Source organism: Castor canadensis, chromosome 4 (assembly GCF_047511655.1).
Source record: "Castor canadensis chromosome 4, mCasCan1.hap1v2, whole genome shotgun sequence".
In the NCBI taxonomy this organism is placed as follows: domain Eukaryota; kingdom Metazoa; phylum Chordata; class Mammalia; order Rodentia; family Castoridae; genus Castor; species Castor canadensis.
Genome location: NC_133389.1, coordinates 174656808 through 174681906, shown reverse-complemented (window position 1 = coordinate 174681906; position 25099 = coordinate 174656808). Strand labels below are relative to the sequence as shown.

The following is a 25099-nucleotide window of genomic DNA, read 5'->3' as shown; positions in this document are numbered from 1 at the left end:
CATTATTAGCCCACTTACAACCCATCTTTGTGCCTATTCATTGATGCCTCTTCTCCCTCTACTAAACCTCAAAATCTCTGGAGGAAAAGACCTATGTCCAATTCTAGTAGGTACTCCAAGCTTGTAGGCCATGACTTCACACACAGTTAATATTTAGTAAACATTTGCTGGATGGGCGTTGCTGGCTATAAAAAAATATGACTGTCTTCCTAGAAACTGTATAAGAGAAAAAGTTTTCAAAATTCCAAGGGAGTGTGGTGACATAGTTACTCTCTAAAGACAAGGATTATGTCTTTCTTTGACCTTGGGGAAATTATTCTCTATGCCACAATGTCCTCAATTATGACCCAAAATGGGGAATTACTTACAATATTTACTCGTTAAGAGGCAAAACTAAGCTAACACACACCAAAAGCTTAGGACAGCACCTTGTGGCTAGGAAGTGACACGTGGGGGCACTGCATTCCCCAGTATCTGCAAAGTTCCCTGGATCCAGCATGCATTATTGTTGGATAAATATATCATGAATTTGAAGGGTGAATATAATACAGATTGCTCCTAAAATAAGCAGACTGCTTATTTTTAATAGGCATTACTGTTCCATAGGGCGCCAATTATATCACTAATTATTCTAAGATGAAACACAGAACTGGCTGAGGGCAAGGGCCTCCCAGTAGTGAGAGCTATTTAGAGTATCAGACTATTTATACAAATTGAAGTTCTAATGATATCCAGAAAATATTAAGCCTAAATAGTTTACATGATGCAAAAAGTTATTTTTAATAACTTTAATAATTTTATCAGGTCTCATCAAATCAGTTCTTTAAACACCAGTAAATGAAAAATAAAAAGTAAGGTTGGGTATTAAATATCTATCACAAAACACATGTCTCCTTAGTCAATGCAAAATATTATTCTTTAACAATATCTGCAAATTATTAAAATTTAAGTCACTTTATATCACTACCACATATATAATCTAGACAAACCAAAAACATAGGGTTAGAAAATAAAACTCTATTTTCATAATAGAATCCTAAGAAGAAAACAGCAACATAAACTATACTTTTACAATATTGTGTATACTCACTATTTCTGCTGTGTGGCCCCTGAAGGTATAGTAACATTTTCCTGTCTCTGCACTCCATAATTTACAAGTCTTGTCAAAGGACCCAGTGGCAATTTTGTCACTGCAATTTTTAAAAGCATGAATTTTGAAACAAATTCAGTCACATTATATGACACATTGAACTAAGACAAGAGGTATTAATACACGGTATCTACTTAGAAATTTACTTCACTTTCAAAACAATATGCAATCCTGTATTTATTTCAATAAATAACAAAGTAAAGGTTTAATTTTTGAATGGCAGCAATTCTTATGTGTAAATTTTAAAGACTTTACATTGAAAGTCTAAGTATATTTAGGATTACAATTTTTTAATTAACAGAATGAATATGGCAAAGGATTTAGTTCAGAAAGATACTAACATGAGTATCAGCAATATGTGTATTACCTGCATGAACACAGAACAATTCTGTTAATCGGTATGCACAAGAAAAGTAACAAATATAAAAGGAGACAGATGAAAGGAGAATAATCAAATTAACCCATACTGCTAATAAGGTTTTGAGAAGTTTGACCCTGGGTGACTCCTTAAGAAAATAATACCAATATTATTTCTATTACAAGAAGATTTACAAAGCAGATTGATTAAAAAAACACAAGTCATTTTCAAACAAGAGGCTCCCCATGTTGATTCTGGGGCAAGCAACTGGCCCTACCCAAAGGGTTGAAGTAGATTAGCCTGGTTAACTTTTGATCTCGGCACTAAAATCTTTTATTTTACTCTTGACCCAATTTATCCTTTATTGCATGTCATCCAAATGTTCCTCCAGTTGGGTTATCTTTTGTTTTGTTTTGTTTTGTTTTGTTCAGTTTGGTTTGGTTTGATCTGGTTTGACTTGGTTTGACTTGATTTGGTTTGACTTGGTTTGACTTGATTTGGTTTGACTTGGTTTGACTTGATTTGGTTTGACTTGGTTTGACTTGGTTTGGTTTGACTTGGTTTGGTTTGGTTTGATTTGGACAGAGTCTTGCTATGTAGCCCAGGTTGGCTTCAAACTCATGATCCTCCTGCCTCAGCCTCCCAAGTGTTGAGATTACAGATGTACACCACCATACCTGACTTCTTTCTTTCCATTTTTTTTTTTTTTTTTTGCTTATACTCTCTCTTCAACAAAATTAGAGATAAGGCCAAAATAGTTTCTGCTGGGTATCGAGGGGGTGGGGGGGAGAGGGAGGGGGCGGAGTGGGTGGTAAGGGAGGGGGTGGGGGCAGGGGGGAGAAATGACCTAAGCCTTGTATGCACATATGAATGATAAAACAATAAAAATTAAAAAAAAAATCAGCAATGTTTTTGTTTTTTGTTTTTCCAGTGCTGGGGCTTAAACCTGGGGCCTCACACATGTGAAGCAAGGGTTTTGCCATTTAGACCACTAGGCTACATCCCAAGCCCTGGGTTACCATTATGGAGTTAACTTCATTGCTCAAAAGTGTAAGTGGCTTTAAGACCCAAATTATATATCCTAAAGCAAATTATAAATGTCCAAGACAACTGAATAATTCTTATTTGCCCACACTGACACTGATGTCTGGCTTTTGCCCTCTGGCTCCAGGCTGCTCACATAGTGTTTCTGTGGCATCTCAGACTAAAGGAGAGCAAGGTTCTTTACGCCAATGTCTAGGGCAGCTCGTCCTGGAAAACACCAATAAGCCCCTGCATCTTCCTGACACTCAAGGCTCACTGGCCACCGGGAGTGAGCCTTTGGCACTCATTTGGCATTGAATCCAAGGCTTCCTGGCATTCTCCATTCAACACTGCTATCTTTTAATCTCTGCTTAAGATAAATTCAAGGCCTTGTAAAGTCACCTGGGTCCATTTTTCTATCTCTCCTGCCCCTTAAATATCAGTTTCAAGTTGCTGTTATTTTTTGACCAATGTCTTTTCTATCACAAACTGTTCTCTGTATCTTTATGACACCATATTGTAAAAGACATTGCTAATAGCAATGTTTTTTAGAATTGCTTTATTGAATCAAAACTTACTCGTAGCCATACACAGTTGTGCTGAAGCAAGAGAAGCATGAGTTGAAGGCCATACTGGACTATACAGAGAGAACCTGTCTCTGAATAAATAAGTAAATACAAACAAACAAACAAAAAACTTACTGCTGACTTAATACATAAACACTAAACTGATGGGAGTCTCTCTCTCTCTCTCTCTCTCTCTCTCTCTCTCTCTCTCACTCTATCTTATCTTTGGTGGCTATCATAAACTCACTTTGCTGAAACCCAAACAATACAAGGTACAATGAAAACCCTGCTTTAAAAAACATAACTAAAGCAAACAGGAATTAACAACGTAAACAACTGGACATGGGGATTTTCATCTGGGGCACTTGGTAGAATCCAGCAAAAGGGCCTGAATATATTGCTCACCTTTCCCTCCCAAAAATACTTTGTTCTGAAAGAGATGCCCAAAAAAGATCACGTCTGTTAAGCACACTACTAAAAAATTTGGTATTATATTATAGAAAATTGCATTGCAATTAAAGTAGGAACTACACCAGCAGTAAGACAGTGTCATTGGTAATTTCAATGACATTTTTTACTTACTCAAGTTGGTATAATAAGTTATAATAAAAATTGTCATTCTCTATAATGTAGAAATGCATACATCAAAGTTAAATTTTCTTGAATTCACTTATAATATTTAATCATTTTAATGTGCCAATTAAGGTTGATTGTGCCATCACAATTAATGTGCTTTGAAGCATTACATTCCCAAAAGATATGATGGCATTCAAAGCCTAGACATCAATTTCTAAATTATAGTACAAAAATTCTACTCTAAGTGCATCGAGTCTTTACAAAGTCTCTCTCTCCCCTCTGCCCAAGAGTTTCCATTGTCTTCTAACTGGATGATTGTCCCTCCCTCCTTACTCAGTCTTTGCCTCCTGCTTCTTTCCACTGTCAAACCCTCTGACCCCTTCTCTCTGCCAGAGCAATGCTTCTAAATAGCATACTCATCACTCCACTCTTTTGTTCACAAACCTTTGATAGTAACTCAGTCCTACAGAACAGAGTCTGCACTCCAGAATGCTCTGACCTCACCTCCTTCTGTTTCTCCACAGGAAATGTCCACTAGAGACCCTGGCTGATGAATCCCCATCTTAAAACCCCTCACCCAGGAGTCCTCTCCTCCCCTCCACCTTCAGGCTTAAGATCTAATCTCATGTCCTGTAAAGACACTTGGACCAGGAGGAATCACAGTGATCTCTCCTCTTAACCTTTAAGCCACTAATTGTTTTGTTCTAATTATCACAAAACTATAAAAAATGAACCAGAATTATTGAACTAGCTTCACTAAAGGGAAAAGTCAGCAATCATTAAAAAAAAAAAGAGGCATGTGTTTGAAATGTTTACCCAAGTATACAATTCATTTGCCAATCCTCCCACCCCTGTGTGATCCTGAGAAGTGTACTTCAACTTCGTATTCTTTATGAGAATAATGCCTGTCCCAAAGGCAGTAAGCATTGAAGGAGGTGTTGAAAACACTTTTTAAACACATAGAAGACAGTGAGTAGATTTTAATCTTGTCTTCCTCCTGTTGTCATCCTGATAGATGGAGGGATGAATGCAAGAATGAAGGAAGGCGTAAGTGAATGAATGAACAAACCCGTAAGGATTGTTGAAGGCTATGGCATAAACCACGTTCTTGTGACCCTCCAGGGTGTACAGCTCCTCTCCGGACGTGGTGTCCCACAGCTTGCATGTCCGGTCATAGCTTCCTGTGATAAAGCTAGCAGAAGGAATGTGAGCACATCACAGAGTGAAGATGGCAGGGAGTTAAGAAAGACTTCATTTTTTGCCTATGAGATAATAACTCCTTTATTTGGTCTTTTTTTCTTTTAACAATGAAAAACAAGTATAAAGAATAAACTGAGGGTAATATCTAACTCCTTTGACTTAGAAAGATCTTATCTCAAACCAAAACAAGACATTGCCAAATAAAATGAAGGATAATTTTGCTTATAAAGGTTACATTCCTACAGTACATAGTCATATATAATAAAGTGTATATAATCAGTCAGTAGCATTTTAGAAATCTACACACATGTCTATAAACTGCATTATTCCCCCAGTTGTTCAGACCATAAAAATGTGGCACCACCTTGGATCCCTCTCTTTCCTCCCTCCAGCCTTCTGCCTCTGTTTCCTGTCTCGCACCTCAGATTACAAGCTGATCAAGCACATGCTCTCAACATAGGCTTGAAGATTCTACAAGTCATACCCAAAACTCTAGCTAGAAGAAAATGCCTGCTCTGAACTGAGTGATCACCACCGGCACAACCTGCCCCCATTGCCAGGGAGAATACGATGGTTGCCCCCAAGTCAGCTGTTTTTCTGAGTTAAGTTAGTCACAGTTATAATGCTTCCTGAAATCCTAGGGTCTCTCCCACCCCAAATGACACAAATATTATAGAAATTAAGGCTAGTTTGGAGACAGAGCTTAAATTTCTCCTCAATATCAAGTAGGATACAGAAACCAGAGAAATGAACATGTCAGATATATAACTAACTACAATATTTGGTAAACATTCAGAAATTTTTATCTCTTAGCTGCTAAAACTAAGGAAAAAAAAACTTACCATGAGCCTGATTTGTTAAGGGCAACATTAGTCAACGGCAATATATGTGCTCTGAGAACCTTTGATGAAAGAAATCGCCTTTTATTTTGGAGTCATACCAAGTTAAATTTAATTCATTGATTTTAACTTCAAACAAATAAAGACGTTCAATGTTGTCTTAATTATATGTAATAAGTGGGCAATAACTAATACATGAACAAATGAGGAAAAATGCACCTTCTATTATTAAAGCAAACTAAACATTTGGTAGTTGCAGGTAATTATAAAACATGATTAGTTTTGTGTCAATACCAATTTACCTTTAAGATAAATTGTGGCTATTAAGTAAGATACCAAATAGCACTCGTTGACTTGGAACATTTTCTCTTACATATTGCATTTAGTTTTGTGTATATGTATGAACATTGTATATAGGTATGAACATGGCATACAGGAAACACATTAAATATGTTTCAAATACATATTTTATAATGTCTTATTGTTTTTTGAACCCTAAAACTCCCTTCCAGTCAAGATATATCTCATTTATCTTTCAATCTGTATGTCGTGGATGCTTAACGAACATTCAAAACTGAACATTGTTCATATTGCTAGACTGCAGCAGTCTCAGTTATGTCTGCTGCTGGAGCGTAGCTATTAATAGCATCCCCTTTCACTGTCAAAAACCCTTCCTTTCAATGGTAAATTACCAGGTCACTGTAGTCACAGAGCTCACACTTGAAGTTAAACAGTGCCACCTACTGGAACAAAAGATATGACAAGGGATATCCAATGGGATAACTACCAAAGAGCACCTGGATATTTTATGTCAGATAGAATAGATGAGAATATAAATAATAAGAATATTTGTTATTATATCCAAAACATTAAAAATAAACCAGTGGAATGCCAACCTATTTTTAAATGAATTAAAAAATAATTTTCAATTTTTTCTTTAATAATAAAGAAAAAACTAGGACTGGCGAGTGACTCAAGTGGTAGAGTGCCTGCCTAGCAAATGTGAGGCCCAGAGTTCAAATTCCAGTGCCAATAAAAAAAGAAAGAAAAAAGCTGTGTCAGTGTCAGGGTGGTAGCACATGACTAGTTACACTTGGGAAGCTGAGGGAGGAAGATTGTGAGTTCAAGGCCAGCCTTGGAAAAAAGAAAAAAGTTATTCATAAGAAGCAAAGGCCTACATTTATTGCACTTTTATAGCCACCAAAAACTACAAAGAAAAATAAGCATAATTTATATCACATTAAAATGATTTATCATTTGAATAATTTACTGAAGTATAGTTTATTTCACATAAAAGCAGAACACATGTTGACATGCAATGAAACACAACTTCTTAAAATTATTCTGACTAGAAAATAATTTTAATAATTAAATAACTTAAAACTGGCTTATATTTTCATTAATAAAAGGGAGGTAAACCTACTGCAAATCTTTTTTGTTCATTTTCATTAGGGTGTATTTGTTATACAGGGGGATTCATTGTGATCATTCTGAATAGGCTTACATTGTACATTGGTTAGATTGCCCCCACCATCCCCCCAACCTCCTCCCTGTACCACTTAAAGCAAGTGAAGAGGATTCATTGTTCTATTTCATATATGTATATGAAGCCCATCAACCATATGGCCTCACCTTCATCCACTCACCCCACACACACAAGTACCTCCCACAATGCACCTATTCTACACTCCTGTTAATTTCACTCATTCATTTGACAAATAGTTAATGAAACTTAGTCTTAGCAAGTATATATGACATGAAATAAACCATAGACAAACATTTTTCTTGAAAAAATATTTTTAAGGAAAGAGAACACTACCTTCAGGGAAATAAAAATCAATAAAACATTGATTATTCCCCAAAACTCCTCTACCTAGTGCTTTTGAAACATGCCTTACCTTGAACAGGTAGAAGGTGTGGTTGCTGTGCTGGCCAAGCTTCTCCTGCAGTCTCTCCACTAGAAGCTTCACTTGCTCTGTTCGCGAGGCTGTGATTAGAGGCTCTGCTTTCTGGATCTCTTCCACTAACGCCCCGACATCAGTACTGAAGGTTCACCCCAAAAGATGTTTTTCATGTGAGACATTGCACATATGTTCATTACATGCAGAATTACATTGTTTATAAAGATTTTTAAAAGGTTTAAAATATCACCCTCTTTTCCAAGAAATTTCTGGGGGAAAAATTATCACACAACTGAGTAAAAAGAACCATCATGGAAAGCAGAAGGCCCTCATGAGACACCCAAGCCCACCAGCACCTTGAATTTGGACTGTCCAGCTTCCAGAAATGTGAGCTATAAGTTTCTGTCCTTTGTAAATCACCCAACCTCAGGTATTGTGTGATAGCACAAAGCAGATGACCCCTGAGGACACACTAGTCCTGAGCCCGATGGACTCTTCAGCTTCTGGTTTCTTTTAATTGGATGCATATTGAATACACTTCCTCTTTACATATGTTTTATTCAGTCCTGTAACAACCTGCCCATGAAATGCTCTTACCACAAGTTTTTTTTTTTTTTTCAAGATAAGGTCTCAAAAGTCTGCCCAGGCTGTCTTCAAACCATGATCCTCCTGATCTTTGCTCCTGAGTTGCTAGAATTACAGGCATGAGCCACTGGCGCCCAGCATAACTATTTTAGAGGTAAGGAAACTGATGTTCAGAAACGTTAGGCTTGAAATATTTTTAGGGAAACATGAAATGCCCAACCATAAACAAACACTTAAAGAATTATAATAATAATTATCATTTCTTATGAACCATGATATTTTCCTGAAAAAATGTGCAGATTCAAGATTTCCCCAGTATTTGAATAATCCATAGACACTCAAGTACATTTTGCTAGTCCAAAAAATGTATTAAGGTTTTTATAGCACAAAACATCCAAAATAAACTTATTTTTCAAGTCATGTCATGAACATGTTTTAAAAATGCAGTGTGGATCTCCCTTCAAAAAGAGCTGAAGACCAGCTGCAAGGAAGTCCAGCTGGCTGACCAGCCCCAGCTGCAACTCCTCAGGGCTCACTTCAGCACAAGAGCCTCTTGGGTGATCCCCAGTCCATGGCTGAACAAGGGGGCACTGCAAGAGCCTGGCTACTTCTGCCCTCTTGAGGGACCCCTCCAGCTGCGTGGTTTACTTGGGGCCTTCCCCTGTGGCTGGCAGACCCTCTGTTGTCCAGTCTTGCATCACGACGGACAGATGGGGCTGCCCCAACTCAATCCTGCTGCATGTGCTCATCTGTCAGATTTAACTGAACAAAAAACCTTTTGCTCACTGACGTCTGTTTCAGCATCTGCTTCCCCAAAATATGACCCCATCCTCTCTTCTTATATAAAGATTCCCTGAGATCCAGTTTTGTACCAGGCACTGAGCTGGGAGTCTGTTCATTCGCTTGGCATTAATTGAATACCTATGACAGCACAGGCCCCTGGAGTGTAAACGATATGATCCCAGTCTCAAAAAATATATCGCATTAGAATAGGAGCGAATGTTTTGAACAGAAATTAATCAGAGACCATTTATACCCATTACGTGAATAGACTCTGAAATACTCAGTTATCACAAGAGTTATACTTCTATAAGATTTAAAAGGATAATAATGTATCTTGGAAAGGTTTTCAGCAACCAGTATGAATCAAAACAGTTTTCCTAGCAAGATTCAAATTAATCAATACTTAGTCTGCATACTCTGCAGTATTTAAACTGCTATGTTCTTTTTTTAAAAAAATATAAAGACAGTATACACATAGTTTATTTCTCACAGTTCTCCTGACAAATGAACATTATTCAAGAACATACTGCATACACAGATAAGAAGAAACATACAAAATGTTTTAAGTGGTGCACAACAAAATCCAGAAGAATAAAAGAACGCATGTGAACTCTTGCTCACCGCACAGACTAAATTCAATCCCTTTGTTTAAATAGTAACAGAAATACAGTCTTTTATGAATCTCGTGCAAACTACAAAAGAGGGAAGTTATTGCTGTATATGATGTTTATATTAGGCTTAAACTGCTATGTTCTTATACAGTAACTCCATTATGTCATCTATAAAATGCAAGTATTTTTATAAGTACAATACTTCCAGATCATTGGGCAGAATGACAAATAAGATCCAGATGTTTACTCACATTCCCTAATTACCATTATAAGTTATTATGAATGAATTCATGATTATGGGCGGCTATGTCTCACATCTCAGGAAAGCAGAGCACTGTTGAGTGACTATAGCATCCTATGAAGAATGGCAAAACACTGGGAGCTCCTGGACTCACAACCCCACAAACCATTCTGAAATGACCTAAGCAGCTATGGTTTTTCTTTTTAAATATAAACTCTGTGCTTTTCCTGAATCCCTATCTGGAAGTTACTCTCTCATATAGAAGTCTACCTGAACCACTAGAATAAGGCCCTTTTTTGTATAATTTATTTCTAAATGGACAATGAGCCCATTGTCCATTAGAAATTAGAATCATTAGAATTAATTATCATTAGAATCTTTTTATAGGTTCTTTAGAATCTGATCTTGACCTTCGCATATTGAAGGTGAAAATACATAATCACCAACCAAAAGAATGTCTAACAAACTTTCTGCTTCCTAGCATAGCCACACAGATCAGTAGCATATCCCATTCACAAAATTAGCAAATTATGTTTGATCTTACATCTCCTCTTCCCTGAAAATAGATTAAACAAAGATTTTGTGAATGAAATTCAGTGACACTGTCTCTGTTACTGCTCATTCTTTGGGTACGCGCTCTGTCCCAGGTACCTAGACTAATACTTGGACCCTCTCTAGAGCAACTTCCTCTGAGTCATGCCTTGACCTTAGGCTAAGTGTCCCCCTTAAAAGCCCAACCTTCCAAGAGGTGGCAGTCCCAGGATTAAGAGAGCTACCTCTCACCACCTGTAATGCTTTGGGGTTTGTGGGGCTCATTTTAAAACTATGTGGCAGCCCATATTGTGTGGGCAATCCCTTAGCTGGCAGTCTCAGGACACAGCTCTAAAACACAGTATTTTTTTATTTCCCCCATTGAGAATATCTTCACCTTATCTGGGTTCAGACTCACACAGGTATAACCACTACCTTTGAAGTGGAGATTTGCATGAGATTTCGTAAAGGGAGTGAATCTGGGTATTCTGGCCTGGCAGGAGATTTTCTCCAGGCTCATATCAAGCTTCAGAGAGACAGGAAGTCTCCCATGACAAGTAATGAGGAAGAACATATGCAATCAGCCCAATGAAATACTCATGTACTGAGAAAACAACAGGCCTAATAATATTTTAAAAAGTTAACATCCAGTACTCCTCAAAAATGTGAAGGTCATCAAAAACAAGAAAGACGTGAGAAATGGCTGCAGCCGACAGAATCCTAGATTCAGGCAAGGATCTTTTGCAAGGCAGCAAAAGGGGGAATTAGAGAGAAACCTGGGGTAGCCTGGGTAGAATAAGGACTGTAGCTAATAGTAATGCGTTGGTATTGATATATTATATTTACAAATATACCAGGGTAATCTACATTGTTCACAGTAGGGGAAAATTTCTGGGAGGTATGCGGTAACTCTGACTTAACAACTTTTCTAATGCTATAGCAGACCAAAATCTTAATTTTTTAAAATAGGCCTTCTTAGAATAGAAGGGCAGACCGACCCTTTTTTCACTTCTACCTCCTCACTCAGCAAGGCCCCCGTGTACAACCCTCAAACAAATAGGAAGTAATGTACCACAGAAGAACAACTTTTAAAACAGTGTACTGTCTGTATATGCAACTCATCCACACAGCACCCAATATCAGGGTTTTTCAGTTTAAAAAAATTTGAAACATGTGTTCTAGCCTCAAACTCACCATCTTCCTGCCCCAGCCTCCCATGTGCTGGAATTACAGAGGTACCACAACACCCAGCCTCCAGTAAAAATTTTTGACTCTAAATAATGCTATATTATGCAGAAAACTTACCTAGGACTGAGCTCAAGCAAATCTATGGATTTGGTCTTTAATTCTCCACTTTTTTCATATTCCAGCATAATTCCTATAAATAAACATAATATTGAACACTTAACAATGACAAAATTTAATACATTTTGACTTTGTTCACCTTTTTTTCAGATTTTTAATTTTTCAACATTGAAAACTTTGCAGGGATATCTGATTCTGAACCAAGGCTATGTAGGTCGTGGTCTTTTCCTATAAATAATCTTGAAATATTCAACAGACTATGATAAGATGTAATTGGCAGTTGGCTAGAAGAAGATGCAATGGTTAGAGGCTTGGCTTGAGGAATGACAACATGGTGAGTTCCCAGGTTTGTCTTTTATCTCCAAATGCCCCCAAACTGGGGGCACCAAGGGACGTGGAGCCAGGAATCACCAAAAGGCACTGACTGAGTTCAAAACAAAAGGAAGAAGAAAGAAAGCTTGCTCCCTATGACAAAAAGACCAGGAAGAGGAAAGCCAGGGACTTGAAAGGAGCCCTAAAGCCTAAGGCCCTCACAGACAACTGGTTCCCCAGTGAAGCTCTGGGCTGTCCAAGCCTCACTGCACACACTGGGCAGCAATGGCCACAGCAAAACTCCAGAGTTTCTCAGTCCCTGCTCCACACTGGGATCCCCATTGTGATCTGATCTACCTGTAGCAACACTGGCAAAATTCTAGGACCTCTCAGTCTCCTCCACAACTGGATCATTGGGGGACCATCCCACCCACTTGCAAGAGAAGCAGTGAAGCTCAGGATGTCCCAGGTCCCACTTTACAACCAGACACAAAGCAGTGTCAGCAAAGCCTGTGTCTCCTTGCTTTTCAGCCACAGCACCACCAGTCCAGGGGTGACCCTAAAGGTCATCAGGGACAGCAGGAAAGTACCTTCTGCTTCCCACAGATAGTACCAGCCAGAATTAAGCAGGAGCTATAGGAGCACCAGAGAAACAAGGCAAAGCAGAACAAAGTTGCAAGGACTCAGAAAACTTAACTGTCCTTGAAACTGAAGCCCACGAGAATAGACCAGAACCTCATGCTCAATCTAAAATAATATTTTAGAGAGCACCAAGAGTCTGCTAACATGATAACCAAAATATCCAGAACACAATTTTAAAATCTTCCATCATACTAAAACAAGGAAAAGACTATCAACAAACAGCAATACTGAGATGAACAAGATTTTGGGATTATCTGATAAGGAATTTAAATGAGATATCACACAAATGCTTCAAGAATCACAAATTCACCTAAAACCAATGGAAAAATCTCAGGAACTAAATGGAGCTTTTTATATTAATCCAATAGGAATTATAAAACTAAAAAGTACAATAACTTACATTTTAAAAACTTGCTAAGAAGACTCAATAATAGAATAGAGATGGCTTAAACATTATTAATAACCTAGCTAATGACTAAGAACAGAATTCATGCAATCTAAACACCTGAGAGAAAACACTGGGGAAAACCACTGGGAAATCCCTGAGCGAGAAAAGTGAACAGAGCTCCTCTGCTGCCTTATCATATTCCCTCTATGGATGTTGTACCACTACCTCTAAACTCAAGTGTTGGTCTCAAGACCACCTTATGCTTTTAAAAGTTATTGAGTATACCAAAAGAAATTTTATTTTCAATATTTTCCATGTTAAAATTGAGACTTTAAAATATTTACTAGATATTATTAACATTTATTAAATAGCATAGTATGTTAACAAAAATAGCATATTTTATAAAAATAGCCATGTCTTCTAAAACAAACAAACAAAACAAAACAGTAGCAGTGTATTCCATTTTTGCAAATATCTTTAATATCTGGCTTAGTTAAGGCCAGCTGCATTTTCATTTCTGATTCAGCATTCAGGCTGCCATATGTTGTCTTGGATGAAATCGAAGGAAAAACGCTGGTTATACACAGACATATAGAAGGAAAATGAAGGAATTTGTTAACAGCCTTTTCAGAATATGGTTCTTCTTTTGTGCTACACTGAACCCAACAAAAGGTAGTTTCTGCAAATTGGTTGCAATGTAGAATCTAAAACCACATCACTGAACTCCTCCACTGCATTAAAATCAGTCTGTCATAATCTTTCCATGGATCTTTTATCAAGGCTTGATTGAAGAATTGTCTCACTGAGTATGCGTATGATTTATTTCATCATACAACATCAAACAATCTCGTTTGTTATTAACACTCCCAATCTCTATCATCTGGAAACTTCTTTTACTGCTGGCAAACTGTCAAGCTCTTGATGGGGATACAGGTTTTCTGGAATTCTACTTTTTACTTGGAAGCTCAATTTTTATCACTGGCAAAAATGCTGACAGTTTTACTGGAAACTTTCAGGCTCACTATGTTCATTTTCAAGAAAATCTCTTCCAAATATCTGAATCCAAAAAACCCTATTTATCTTTCTTTCAAGGGGTGGTGGAGTGACTCAAATGGTAGAGCGGCTGCCTAGCAAGTGTGAGACCCTGAGTTCAAACCCTAGTACAGACAAAAAACAAAAAACAAAAAAAGCTAACAACTATCTAACTAACTGGCTTTCAAGTAAAAACGGTCTTCTATGAAAAAAAAAATCACAGGCATTTTCCTCGGGATAGCTATGGTATATACATGGCAAGTGCTTCCCATTTGAAGTCCATTATACTCACAGGACACACTCACATACCAACATTTCACTGCACTCATAAACTCTGCAGCTTCATCTAGGAAATTCTTAAGTGAATCGTTTTTTCTTTTCCTCTTGCGCAAATGTGGCAAATGCTAACACTCAGAATCTTGTGTGGCTGCCTTGACTTATAATAGAGCCCAAGCACTGTCACCTCTTACTGCTTTTGCACCAGCAGTGCAATACAGTAAATGTCAATACAGCAAAAAACTCAAATAACACCTTATTGTTATTATGAGTATAGATTTTCCCTTGAGGCATCACTGAAAATGTTCAAAGGCCTCATGGATCCTCCACACTTGAGAATCATCGCTGTAGACCATATTTGATATGACAGGTACTATTCCAGCTACATTCCAGATCAAAGGACGATAGCAAATACTATCAAATCCCTGTATTTACTTTCCAAAAGCACTGAATCGTTGAACTAGAATGTAGCAGAGTTGAAAAGGCATGTACTTGGTATCAGAGAGATCCAAGTTTGAGTTTCAGTTCAAACCTGTACCATTGTCATGATACTAACAAAGTAATCTCTTTGCAGCTTAGTTTTCTCTTCTGTGCATAATACCCACTGTTGAAAAATGAAACTAAATAGGATACATATAAAATACTTGGCATATAAAAAGTCTAAATGGCCAGTGTTTATTGCCATATTATTAATCAGATCCTGCCTGTGACGTATCCTACACGGTCACCGCATCACTTAAATTAAATGTATGCCATCTCTTCCTGATCCGGGAGGAACGTATAATGTGCTTCCTTTTATTTCCTCCAAACAAATCCTGATGATGAATGCACAGCAGGCACATGATTTGGCCAGGGTCATGTGTAAGTAACACTGTCAAACAGATGAAAATTATACCTTTCCATCTCTGGCTTCCATTTCTCCCTAGATAGTGCCAGCCCCTCATTATCTTCAGGATTTTTCCAACTATGCCAACAGTCCTTTCAAAATCCATGGACTACTAGCACATGACTGGGTGTATGTCCTCAAGTTGCTTAATTCAATTGCATTCCCTGTCTTCATACTACAGGGCCTTTCAAAAATAATCGAGACTGTGACCAACAACCTTCCTCACATACATCCTCTCCAGGCTGTTATGAACTCTCCTTTCTTTTTCTCCAATGACCATGTGAATTTTCATTTATTTTTATGTTAACATTTATTTTATGTTAATTTTCATTTCCCTTTATGGTAAATACTGGTACTCTTTATGGTTCAGTTCCAATGATTCTTTTCTTCTCACTTTACATTCTTTCCCTATTCATATTTATCCATGTCCGTGGCTTTAATTTCCATTGATACACAAACTACTACTTATAACTCCCCAGTCTAGACCTTTTTGGAGTTTTAGACACGTGCATGACTTTCCTTCACCTCAAACAAGTTCCGGATCTTCCCCCTTCAGTCCTTCAACTCGGGAGGAGACAGAGTCCCTTTCTCAGTGTCACACCTCTCCACCCACTCAGTTGCACAGCTACAGTCTTAGAAGGAATTCATGTCAACACGGTCTAACTGCACTGATTTGGCAAAAACTACACGGGTAACCCAGGCAGCTGTTGTGTAATGAAGTTTGCTATTTAGAACAGGATAATCATTCAAAATGTTTTTTATGACTCAGGAAACTGCCCAGAACACCACAGCACAGCACCAAACAACTGGAGCAAAGACATTAGTCTGGTATAGGTTTGTTTTGCACTTCCTTCCCACACACATACAGAAGTCGTTTATATTTAAGACCTGAAGTCAAACTCTATTTCGCTAGTGTGAAACAAACTTAGAAAGAAAAAAGGAAAGGTTCTGTGAAGAGTCTACCATCAAAAATTTTGATTTCCTTAGAGCAGAAAAGATAGCTTGTGCCAATTGAGCTTTTCAGCAAAACATGGATATTACAACATCTAAAAATTTTTTAAAAACCTGTAATATGCCATGTGTTCTAGAAATAATTGATTACTTACAAGAACAATAGAATACAAAAAGCCATGATTGTCTCTAAGTAGAAATAAATATATTAACAAACAGAGATATAATTAATGGAAAGATCACATTTACAACTGCGAAAGAAACCAGCGAATACCTAAATATAAAATTCATAAGAAATGCATGAGACCTCCTGAACTTCTGAATGTAAAACAAAATTGTGATGAATGGGAAGATGTACTGCAGAATGGGAAAATTCAAGACTATAGAGATATAAAATTCATCTACACAATTAATGTAGTTATTTTTCAGAACTTGAAATTTTACTCTACCAGTTAACATAATAAACTATAAAATAATAAATATGGTGCTGATGTCAAATTGGTCCAATATAAAAGAATAATTTAGGTAAGTTTAATTTTAAAACAGGGTGAAGGTAGCATGGAAAAAGAATGGAATGTTGAATAAGTAATTATATAGTTGGTTGGATTTTTTTTTAATTGATCAAATAGATTTCTACCATACACAATGTACAAAAACGTATTCCAGTGAATATTAAAAATAAAATATAAAATAGTTTGAGTAATTGAGCACATTTACATTTTACTGCCTGTAATTGTGTTTTAAGCATGATGTGAAACTCAACAACTAAAACTTTTACAAATGACACATTTTTCTCTAATAAATTTTAAGTTTCTATACAGTCAAAGATACCACAAAGTTAAAGACAAATGATCAGCAAAGACATTTCAACTATACACACAAAGCTTAGAGAACTTCAGGTGAAAAACTACAAACCCAATTTAAAAAAAAGAAAAATGAACAAAAGGCATGAATGGTCCATTTGCAACAAAAGCAGACAATGATCAATAAATACACCAAAATAAAAGACTCAACTTCGTTGATAAGAAAAAAATTTATCCATCATATTATCCAAAATTACAAAGACTGCTAGTACTCAACATTAGCAAACTAGAAGAAACAGCTGTTCTCATGACAGAAGATGGGCAGGTTATGTGTTTATTTCCCCCGCAAAGCGCTATCACACCTAAGAGAGTGCTTTTAGATATTCCTTTATGTTTTGCAAGATTTTGTCATAGCAAATATTCCCTTTGATTAAAAACAGAGTGTAAGAAAATGGAGAAAAAAGAAGGAAAATGACAGGGGTCAACATTATTAGAATATAAACTTTAAAGGATCAAAACCTTCACAGGTTACCTGATCAAATACGATGCAATACTTTGAAAGGTATAAAGTCATACGTTCAAGGCATTGTCCCTTGGCCAGGCACAGTGGCTCAAGCCTATAATCCCAGACCGTGATTAGTGGAGACTGGGAGGACTGCAATTCAAGACCCCCATCTCAATCAATGGCTGGGTGTGGTAGCTTATGCCTGTCATTCATCTCCAGCTACTCAGGGAAGCACAAATAGGAGGATCACAGTCCAGGCCAACCCAGACATAAAGCAAGACCCTATGTCAAAAATAACCAACACAAGAGGGCTGGAGTGTCGGCTCAAGTGGTATAGCACCTGCCTAGCAAGCTAAATTCAATTCTCAGTATCAACAGACAGAAAGAGAAGAAAACAAATTAGCATTGACAGCCCAAACAGCATAAGTTAATATCCTGAGGAAATGAATAAAAAATTAGCAATCAAATTAACAAAAGTCTGCTTTCTCTAGTAACTACTATCTTATTTCTAGCAAAATGAATAATGTTCAAAACAGTTGGTCTGGCTACTAAAAATTGGAGGTAGTGTGGAACAAATGGATCTAGAAAATAAAGTGCAAACTCTGAAATATGTACATTTGACTGCTTCAACTGTGACCAAATGTCAAGGCAGTTGTTCGTCCTTCCCATAGTTTCTGAGCTCTGACAGGAGCAGAAGGCAGTGTCATCTGTGTGAAGAATATAAACAGGAAACAAAGATGTTAACAAATGCACACGTCTTTCCTCCGTGACTGTTCTCTATGACATCTTAATGTTCTTGATCTCTCCTGGTCAATAAATATAATCCTCAAAACACTTTGGTAAGAACCCTACCTTCAAAATTTTACAATATATTAAAGCTATGCTTTAAAAGAGATTAGTATTCTTTACCAGCCCAACAAAAAACTTTAAAGAATTCGTATTAACCATTTAATTATTGTTTATTTAACTCCTTCTCCTAGGCAAAGAACTAGGATTGCATACAAAAAAAGACAAAGGTTGTCGTAACTGAGTCAGTTGAAGAGCACATAGCAGCATCTACTCTTCACAAAGTCAAGAGTTTATGGATTAACAAATGCAATCAAAATAGAAAAGAATGATCCATGTTCACTTAGCTGAACATTTAGTCACCAGGAATTTAGGTAGAGAGAGGGTAAATTCAGGGGATACTAAAAGCAGAATGTTCCACAATTGTAAGTCATTCAAAAGAAAGTGGGAGGACTGAAAATGGAGAACTAGAAGGCAAACGAACTTGCTGTATATGCAGAAGTGATAAAGGGGCCTGGGCATGACTCAGGGGTAAGAAATGATATTGAAACACCCACCTACTATTCAGCAGTATCTTGGAAATTTGCATCTAATATGGCACACCAATGACTGGAATTTAGAAATTAAATATCTAAGCATGCTAAGTAATGTGATCTCATTATAAGGTAGTCATTGCAAACCTGAACCTAAAGCCTCATTTGCATCTAATACTACTGGTAGAACCACTGATTTTTAGAGCTGGAGTAGAAAAGACCCCTTACCTGACCTACTCACAGTTCAGGAGTTCTAGGCACTCTACACAGGTCATCTTATCAAATTCATTTATTCAACAAATGAATGATTGCCTATTTCATATCCCAACCTCTGCTGTAGATGCTGGACATACAAAACAAACAAGATAGGCAGTCTCTGCCCTCGAAGAGCTGTTAGTCTAGTGCGAAAGACTAAACAAGAAAAATGAGTAAAAAATTGTGGTGTGTCAGATTAAGATAATCATGAAAAGTGAAGAGGGTTGTGAAATATCTTGAGAAAGTAGAACTTTAGAAAGGGAGATCATCTAAGACTCTACTTTATTCACATCTGAGGAAAGAGGTATAACCTGTGGAGAGCATTAGTTATGCAAATGTCTAGGGGAATGTTATCCAGACAAGAGATAGCATCTATAGGGACCCTACTGGAAACATGCCTGGCTGGTCCAAGTCACACTAAGCAAAGTAGGCAAAAAGGAACAGGTCCTGTATGGTCTTCAAGATCACTGCTGTTCTGAGAACAGATTGCAGTGGGGCAAAGGTAGAAGCTTTAGCAATAAAAAATATTTGGAGTAGTCAAATCAGGGAGACACTATGTGATATATAAATATATACTTGAAATATATATTTAAAATAATAAATAATATTTTATATATATATATATTTGAAAAAAACTGATAGGATTGTCATTACCGGGTGTGTAATTATGAAAGAGTAGACACAAAGATATGTCCAAATTTTTGCAACAGAAGTGCAGTGGAGGCGGCAGTTAACTGGGATGAGGGAGACCGTAGGAGTGTCCGCATGTCTGCCATGTGAGGGAGACAGTTAGTACTCTGGACTATTTAAGATGTTTTTTTCAGCCTTGAGAACAAATGAGATTGCCCAGAAAAATCAATGCAGATAGAAAACAGAAGTCCAACATCCAAGATCTGGCTCATTCCAACCTTGAAAGATTAGAAAGAAAAAAAGGAACCAATAAGATGGCCCAAGAAAGAGCTAAAGTGAGCCAGAGTGAAAACAGAGTAGGTGCCCTACATGTCAAAGAAGGGCAGAGTGGTCAGATGGGTTGAATGCTTCTGTCAAACAAGAAATGCGAGGTGTGAGACATAGCCAGTGGACAGCAACAGGAAGGTCACAGGGGACCTTGAAAAGGGCAGTTCCCAGGGCACAGTAAGAGTGAAAAGATGATAGGAATGAGCTTAAGACAGAAAAGAGGAGAGATACAGGGGGATGCATTCTTTCAAGGAGATTTACTCTGAAGGGAAAGAGACAAATGGGTTAGCAGGTGGAAGGGGCCAGCAGAACCGTAAAGGAGTACTACTTTCACCATCTGGCTGACAGCTTGACAGATCAAAACAAGCTGTTCAAGGGAAAAATTGTATATAGTGAGAATCAGTTTTTCTGATCTCAGAGCCCCCATTCCTAACCTATACTCTGCAACAATAGGATGAAGGCAGGACAGTCATTTATTTACAGGGACCAGCACTGGCTTATGAGCTAGCATTGCCAAAGGGAAATTATAAGCACTTAAAGAGAGCAGGCTATTAATCTTAAATTGAAATTTCCTATATTCTTCCCTTCCTATTATATCCTTTTCTTCTTATTTCAATTGGAATTGGAACAGGAAGTATCTTTTCTACAAATGTTAATTTTGTATTAGAGAAAGTTGCCATCTAGAATCAGTCTTTCAGAGGCAGAACAGCATCCCTTGACATTTTAAATATTTATTCACAATAATTTCCATGCTTGGATGGACCTTGTTCATAATCCACTTTCATGCATTCTCTTAACAAGCATTGAGGGGTCCCTATGACCCTGGATCTTTTCTAAGAGCTAAAAGAACAAAATAGGCAAAGTCTTAATTCCTGTAAGGTTTATATTCCATGAGAAAAAGATGAACATTTCTAGAGTGTCTGCCTAGCAGGTGCGGGGTCCTGAGTTCAAACCCTAGTACCACCAAAAATAAAAAAAAAAGAGATAAACATTTTAAAATAATAAATAATACTCATATAATGATAAATTTAATAAACAACCAAAATTGTATAGGATAAAATCAGTGAGGGTTACGTTGAATAGATGGTAAAGAAGGGTTTCTCCAGGTCAGTGGCATTAATTAAAACTAAATGAGGAAAAGAGACCAGCATTCCATACTACAAAGAAAACTGAGTCCAGAACAACAACAATGAGTGAAAAGCCCTCATTTAAATCTTGAAAGAACAGAGTGTAGAAGAGTGAGGTTCGAGAAGTCCACAGAGCAGGCTGAGCCAAATCTTACAGATGGCAGATTTTATTCTAAGCACAACAGGAGACCCCCAGATTCCACCGTCTGTTAGTGGGAGACAGACTGTAGGGGAAGAGGATAACAACCAAGCATCCAGTTGACCAGCCATGGAAGTAGCCCAGCAAGTGGTGATGGCTGCTGGAGTGAAGCACTGAACTAAATTGGTAGCTAGAAGAGATGCTGAATAAAGAAAACTGTACAATGGGAAAAGGTCAATCTAAAGAGTCACAGTATATTTTGGAAGTAGAGAGAACAGAATCTGGTGATAGAATGGACAAGAGAGTGCAGACAGGGCAGTGAGGGGTTATGAGAGAGAGAAATAAAGGATGACCACCAGGTTTTTGACAGAAAAACTGGATGGGTAGTGATGTCATCTACTGACAAGATATAGTCTGTGACAGCAATGAAATATCTGTGAATATTAGACATTTCTGTAGAGATGTTAGCTAAACTTTTGGCGCATTTCTGGGGAAAGTGAGACAAGCCCTGCCCTCATAACGCCATCTTAGATCAAACTGGTCCAATGTGGCCTTACTCTTCTTTCCTATCTTCATGCCATTTCTTCATCCAAACTTTTCATATTGGGCAAGTATATTTTGGTCATCTTTTGCTCTGTGACAAATTTTGTACACTTTATATTCTTCTTCTTTTTCAATATGAGCTCTGAGTCAGAAGCCAAGCATTCTACTCCTGTTTTGTCTTTAAAAAGCTGGGTAACTGGTAAGACTCACTTACTCTCTGGAAGTGACCCTGTCCTCACCTATAGAATAAGAGGACCAGAAAAGTATATCCTACTCCAAACCAATAGCATTTTGTGGATTTATTTCATAATCACTTAATTCACTGGTATTAAAGGCTATGACCCTCTTTAAAATCACATGGCAAGACGCACAGAGTCTACAAGTAGTAAACTCTCAAATATATTGTTTTATTGATATGCACAGGATGGAATATAGTCACTAACATAATAAGCTTTGTTTGTTTGTTCAAACTCCACACACCATGACTTGATCATTTTAAACTTGGCGCGTTTAAAATAAAAAATAATAAGGTCCTTCTGTTGTCTTCCCTTCCAGAAACCAATACCCATCACCAATCATTGCCTCTGAGGCCCCATCGCCCTCACTCCTGAGTGACCAGGAAGCATTACATTTAAAAGTTTGAAAACTTCCAAAGAGTCACTTAACAGGTTTTGAGGAGCAGAGTCCAGCATCTGAACGAGTGTGGGCTCAGGTTGGAAAGCCCGGCTTCAGGTCCCACCTGTGCCACTCACTTGGGACCCTGACGCCCCCCACCCGGGGGTCGCTGTACCCTCCTCCAACCCAGACCCTCCCAGTTTGGGGGTCCGGGGCCTACGTGTGGGGACCGGTACCTGGCGGGTAATATCGGAGCAAGAGGCTCTTGAGCTTCATTTTCTCACTCTCACATCCCACGCCAATGGGCTTCGTAGCCATGGAAACGGCCAAACAGCCACGGGTCGGGACGCGCATGCGCAGGCGTTTCTGTGCGTTCCACGGTTTGCCCTGGCTGTGCGCTTTCAGCCCGCTCTGCAGGCAGGAAGGAGTTCACGGTTTCTCCCGGGGATAGTAAGAGTTTTTAAAGTTCTTAAAAGTTCTCTAAATTGAATCACTTATTTTACGTTTATTTTTAAGTTGTTATTTCAAAGAAACATCTTGTTACAGTGATCAATGAAAATTTCATATAATTTTCAATAAAGAGCAGGCAAAAATATATGCAATTTTTTAAAAAGCTAGTAAATTACTATACTGTTGCCTGCCAAAACTGAACCTTTCCTTTTCTTTGCTACAAAAAAAAATGGGGAGAAAACAATAGAAACTATCTGAGATTTTCAAGGCAGGGTAGCGCTCAACTGAGTCTTTCCGCTTGTGCTCGGCAAGGAAAGGTCATTGAGCCAGAAAGCCTTCGTTACTAAGCGATGCCATTAAACCTAACAGAAGCGTTCAGCACGTGAAAATCATACCCCACCAGCTATAAGCCTCCCACACCGGGGAAACAGGGACACATGGAATCAAAGACTTCCCCCAGGTTCAAATTTCTCCTGTTAGTGAGGAGGGAAAAAGAGTTAGTTTTATAGATATGAGGTAATCTTTGGCACAGTTTTTTTCACCCACGTTATTTAGGTTTGCATCATTTAAAAACGTGGTTTTGGAAAAACAACTTACAGTGCAGAAATCTGGTGGATGTCATCTAAGCCATGTGATCAAAGCTAACATCTCCAATATTGGGACAAATTGACATCCTATGCCTGCTTTTAAAATACACTGAAGAGGTCACAGCAATTCTCAAAAGTCCTGTCCAAAATGAATTACTTGGCTCTAACCATGAGGAATTCCAGAGTAAACCAAATTGAAGAAATTTTACAAAATAACTTTCAAAGTCAAGAAAAAGACTAAAGAACTATTCTAGATTAAAATTAAATACACAGAATAACTAAATGTATGATCTTGTATCCTGGACCTGGGAAAAAATTACTTATGAAGGAATTAATTGGGACAATGAATGAAATCTGAATAGGGATTGTGGTTGTAGATAGTAATACTATATCAATGTGAAGTTTCTTGATTTTGATCACTATACTGTGATTATACAAGAGAATTTCACTGTTATTAGGAAAGGCACACCAATTTGAGATGAAGGGGGCATGATATCTATAATCAACTCTCTGAAGGTTTTTTAAATTATATATAGGCATACATATGTGTGTGTATTTCAATAGATAGATCAATAAGAAATGATAAATCCAAAGAGCAAAATGTTGAATTTAGGTCACACATTCCTTTTGGAGAGTTCCATGTGTGATTCTTGCAACTTCTCATTAAGTTTGAACTTACTAGAAAATAAAAATTGTTTCCTGCAGGCTTCTGAATATTCCAGGATATAGACAGAAATACAGAAGTATTTGGCTTTGTTTGTTTTTTTTTTTAATGAAAGCCTCAGTTTTACTCTTTTCTTCACTTCTAACCTCAACCCCATCCTCCTCTTGCTATGGGACAAAAGACTCCCTCATTGTTGTCTACTGTTCATCCCCTCTGGTTCCAGGGTTCCTGTCCTATGTAGTTGACTCTTTGCTTCCTATTACGGTAGAGAATTTTCCATAGTTTACTGAACAAAGGTTATCCTTTTGCTGCTTAAAGTGAATCCCAGCTCTACTTTTGACATCTGCTTTCATGGTTCAAGGAGTTCATGATAAGTTTCCCCACATAAATGGTTAGAGAGCTTCCTGAAGGGTGGCCCTTGTATCCAGAGTCTTCTTCCTGTGTTAGTCAGCTTTCCATCACTGTGACAAATACCTGCAAGAACTTAAAGGATGAAAGGTTTGTTTTGGTTCATGGTTTCAGAAGTTTCAGTTGGGGCCTATGGTGAGACAAAACATCATAGTGATGGGAGTGTGAGGTGGAGAAGACTGCTCTTTTATGGCAGCCAGAAAGAGGGCATGCAGGGAAAATCAAACTCTTAAAGGGCATGTACCCAGTGACCACTTCCCCAACTAGGCCCCTTTTCCTAAAGTTTCTACCAGTTCCCAATAGTCCATTAACCTATGGATCCATCAATGGATTAAACCATTGAGATTGAAACCTTCATGATCTAATCATCTCCAAAAGGTCTCACTTCTAAACAATACTACACTGGGGCCCAAGTCTTCAACACATGAGAGTTTGGGAGGACATTTCAGATGCAAATCACAACACCATCTTTATTAGTTCTGGAGCACAGATCCTTGGAGGTGAGGACCATTCTTCCCACTGCCAATGCCCACCAGAGATCAACAGGCCTTGCCTTAGTCTTTGCTTGAGA

General features: G+C 37.8%; 1 protein-coding gene across 1 annotated transcript in view; it reads right to left on the bottom strand.

Moving 5' to 3' along the window:
- Daw1 (dynein assembly factor with WD repeats 1) overlaps positions 1-22836 on the bottom strand; it is a 37654-nt gene extending 14818 nt beyond the window's left edge. The window contains exons 1-6 of the mRNA XM_074069561.1: positions 22656-22836; positions 11670-11742; positions 7611-7755; positions 5716-5774; positions 4743-4865; positions 1091-1190 (exon numbers count right to left, since the gene is read on the bottom strand). Coding sequence (XP_073925662.1) covers positions 1091-1190; positions 4743-4865; positions 5716-5774; positions 7611-7755; positions 11670-11742; positions 22656-22773 — 618 coding nt within the window. The 5' untranslated portion in view covers positions 22774-22836. The remainder of the gene's footprint in view (positions 1-1090; positions 1191-4742; positions 4866-5715; positions 5775-7610; positions 7756-11669; positions 11743-22655) is intronic.
- Between the last annotated feature and the right edge of the window lie 2263 nt (positions 22837-25099).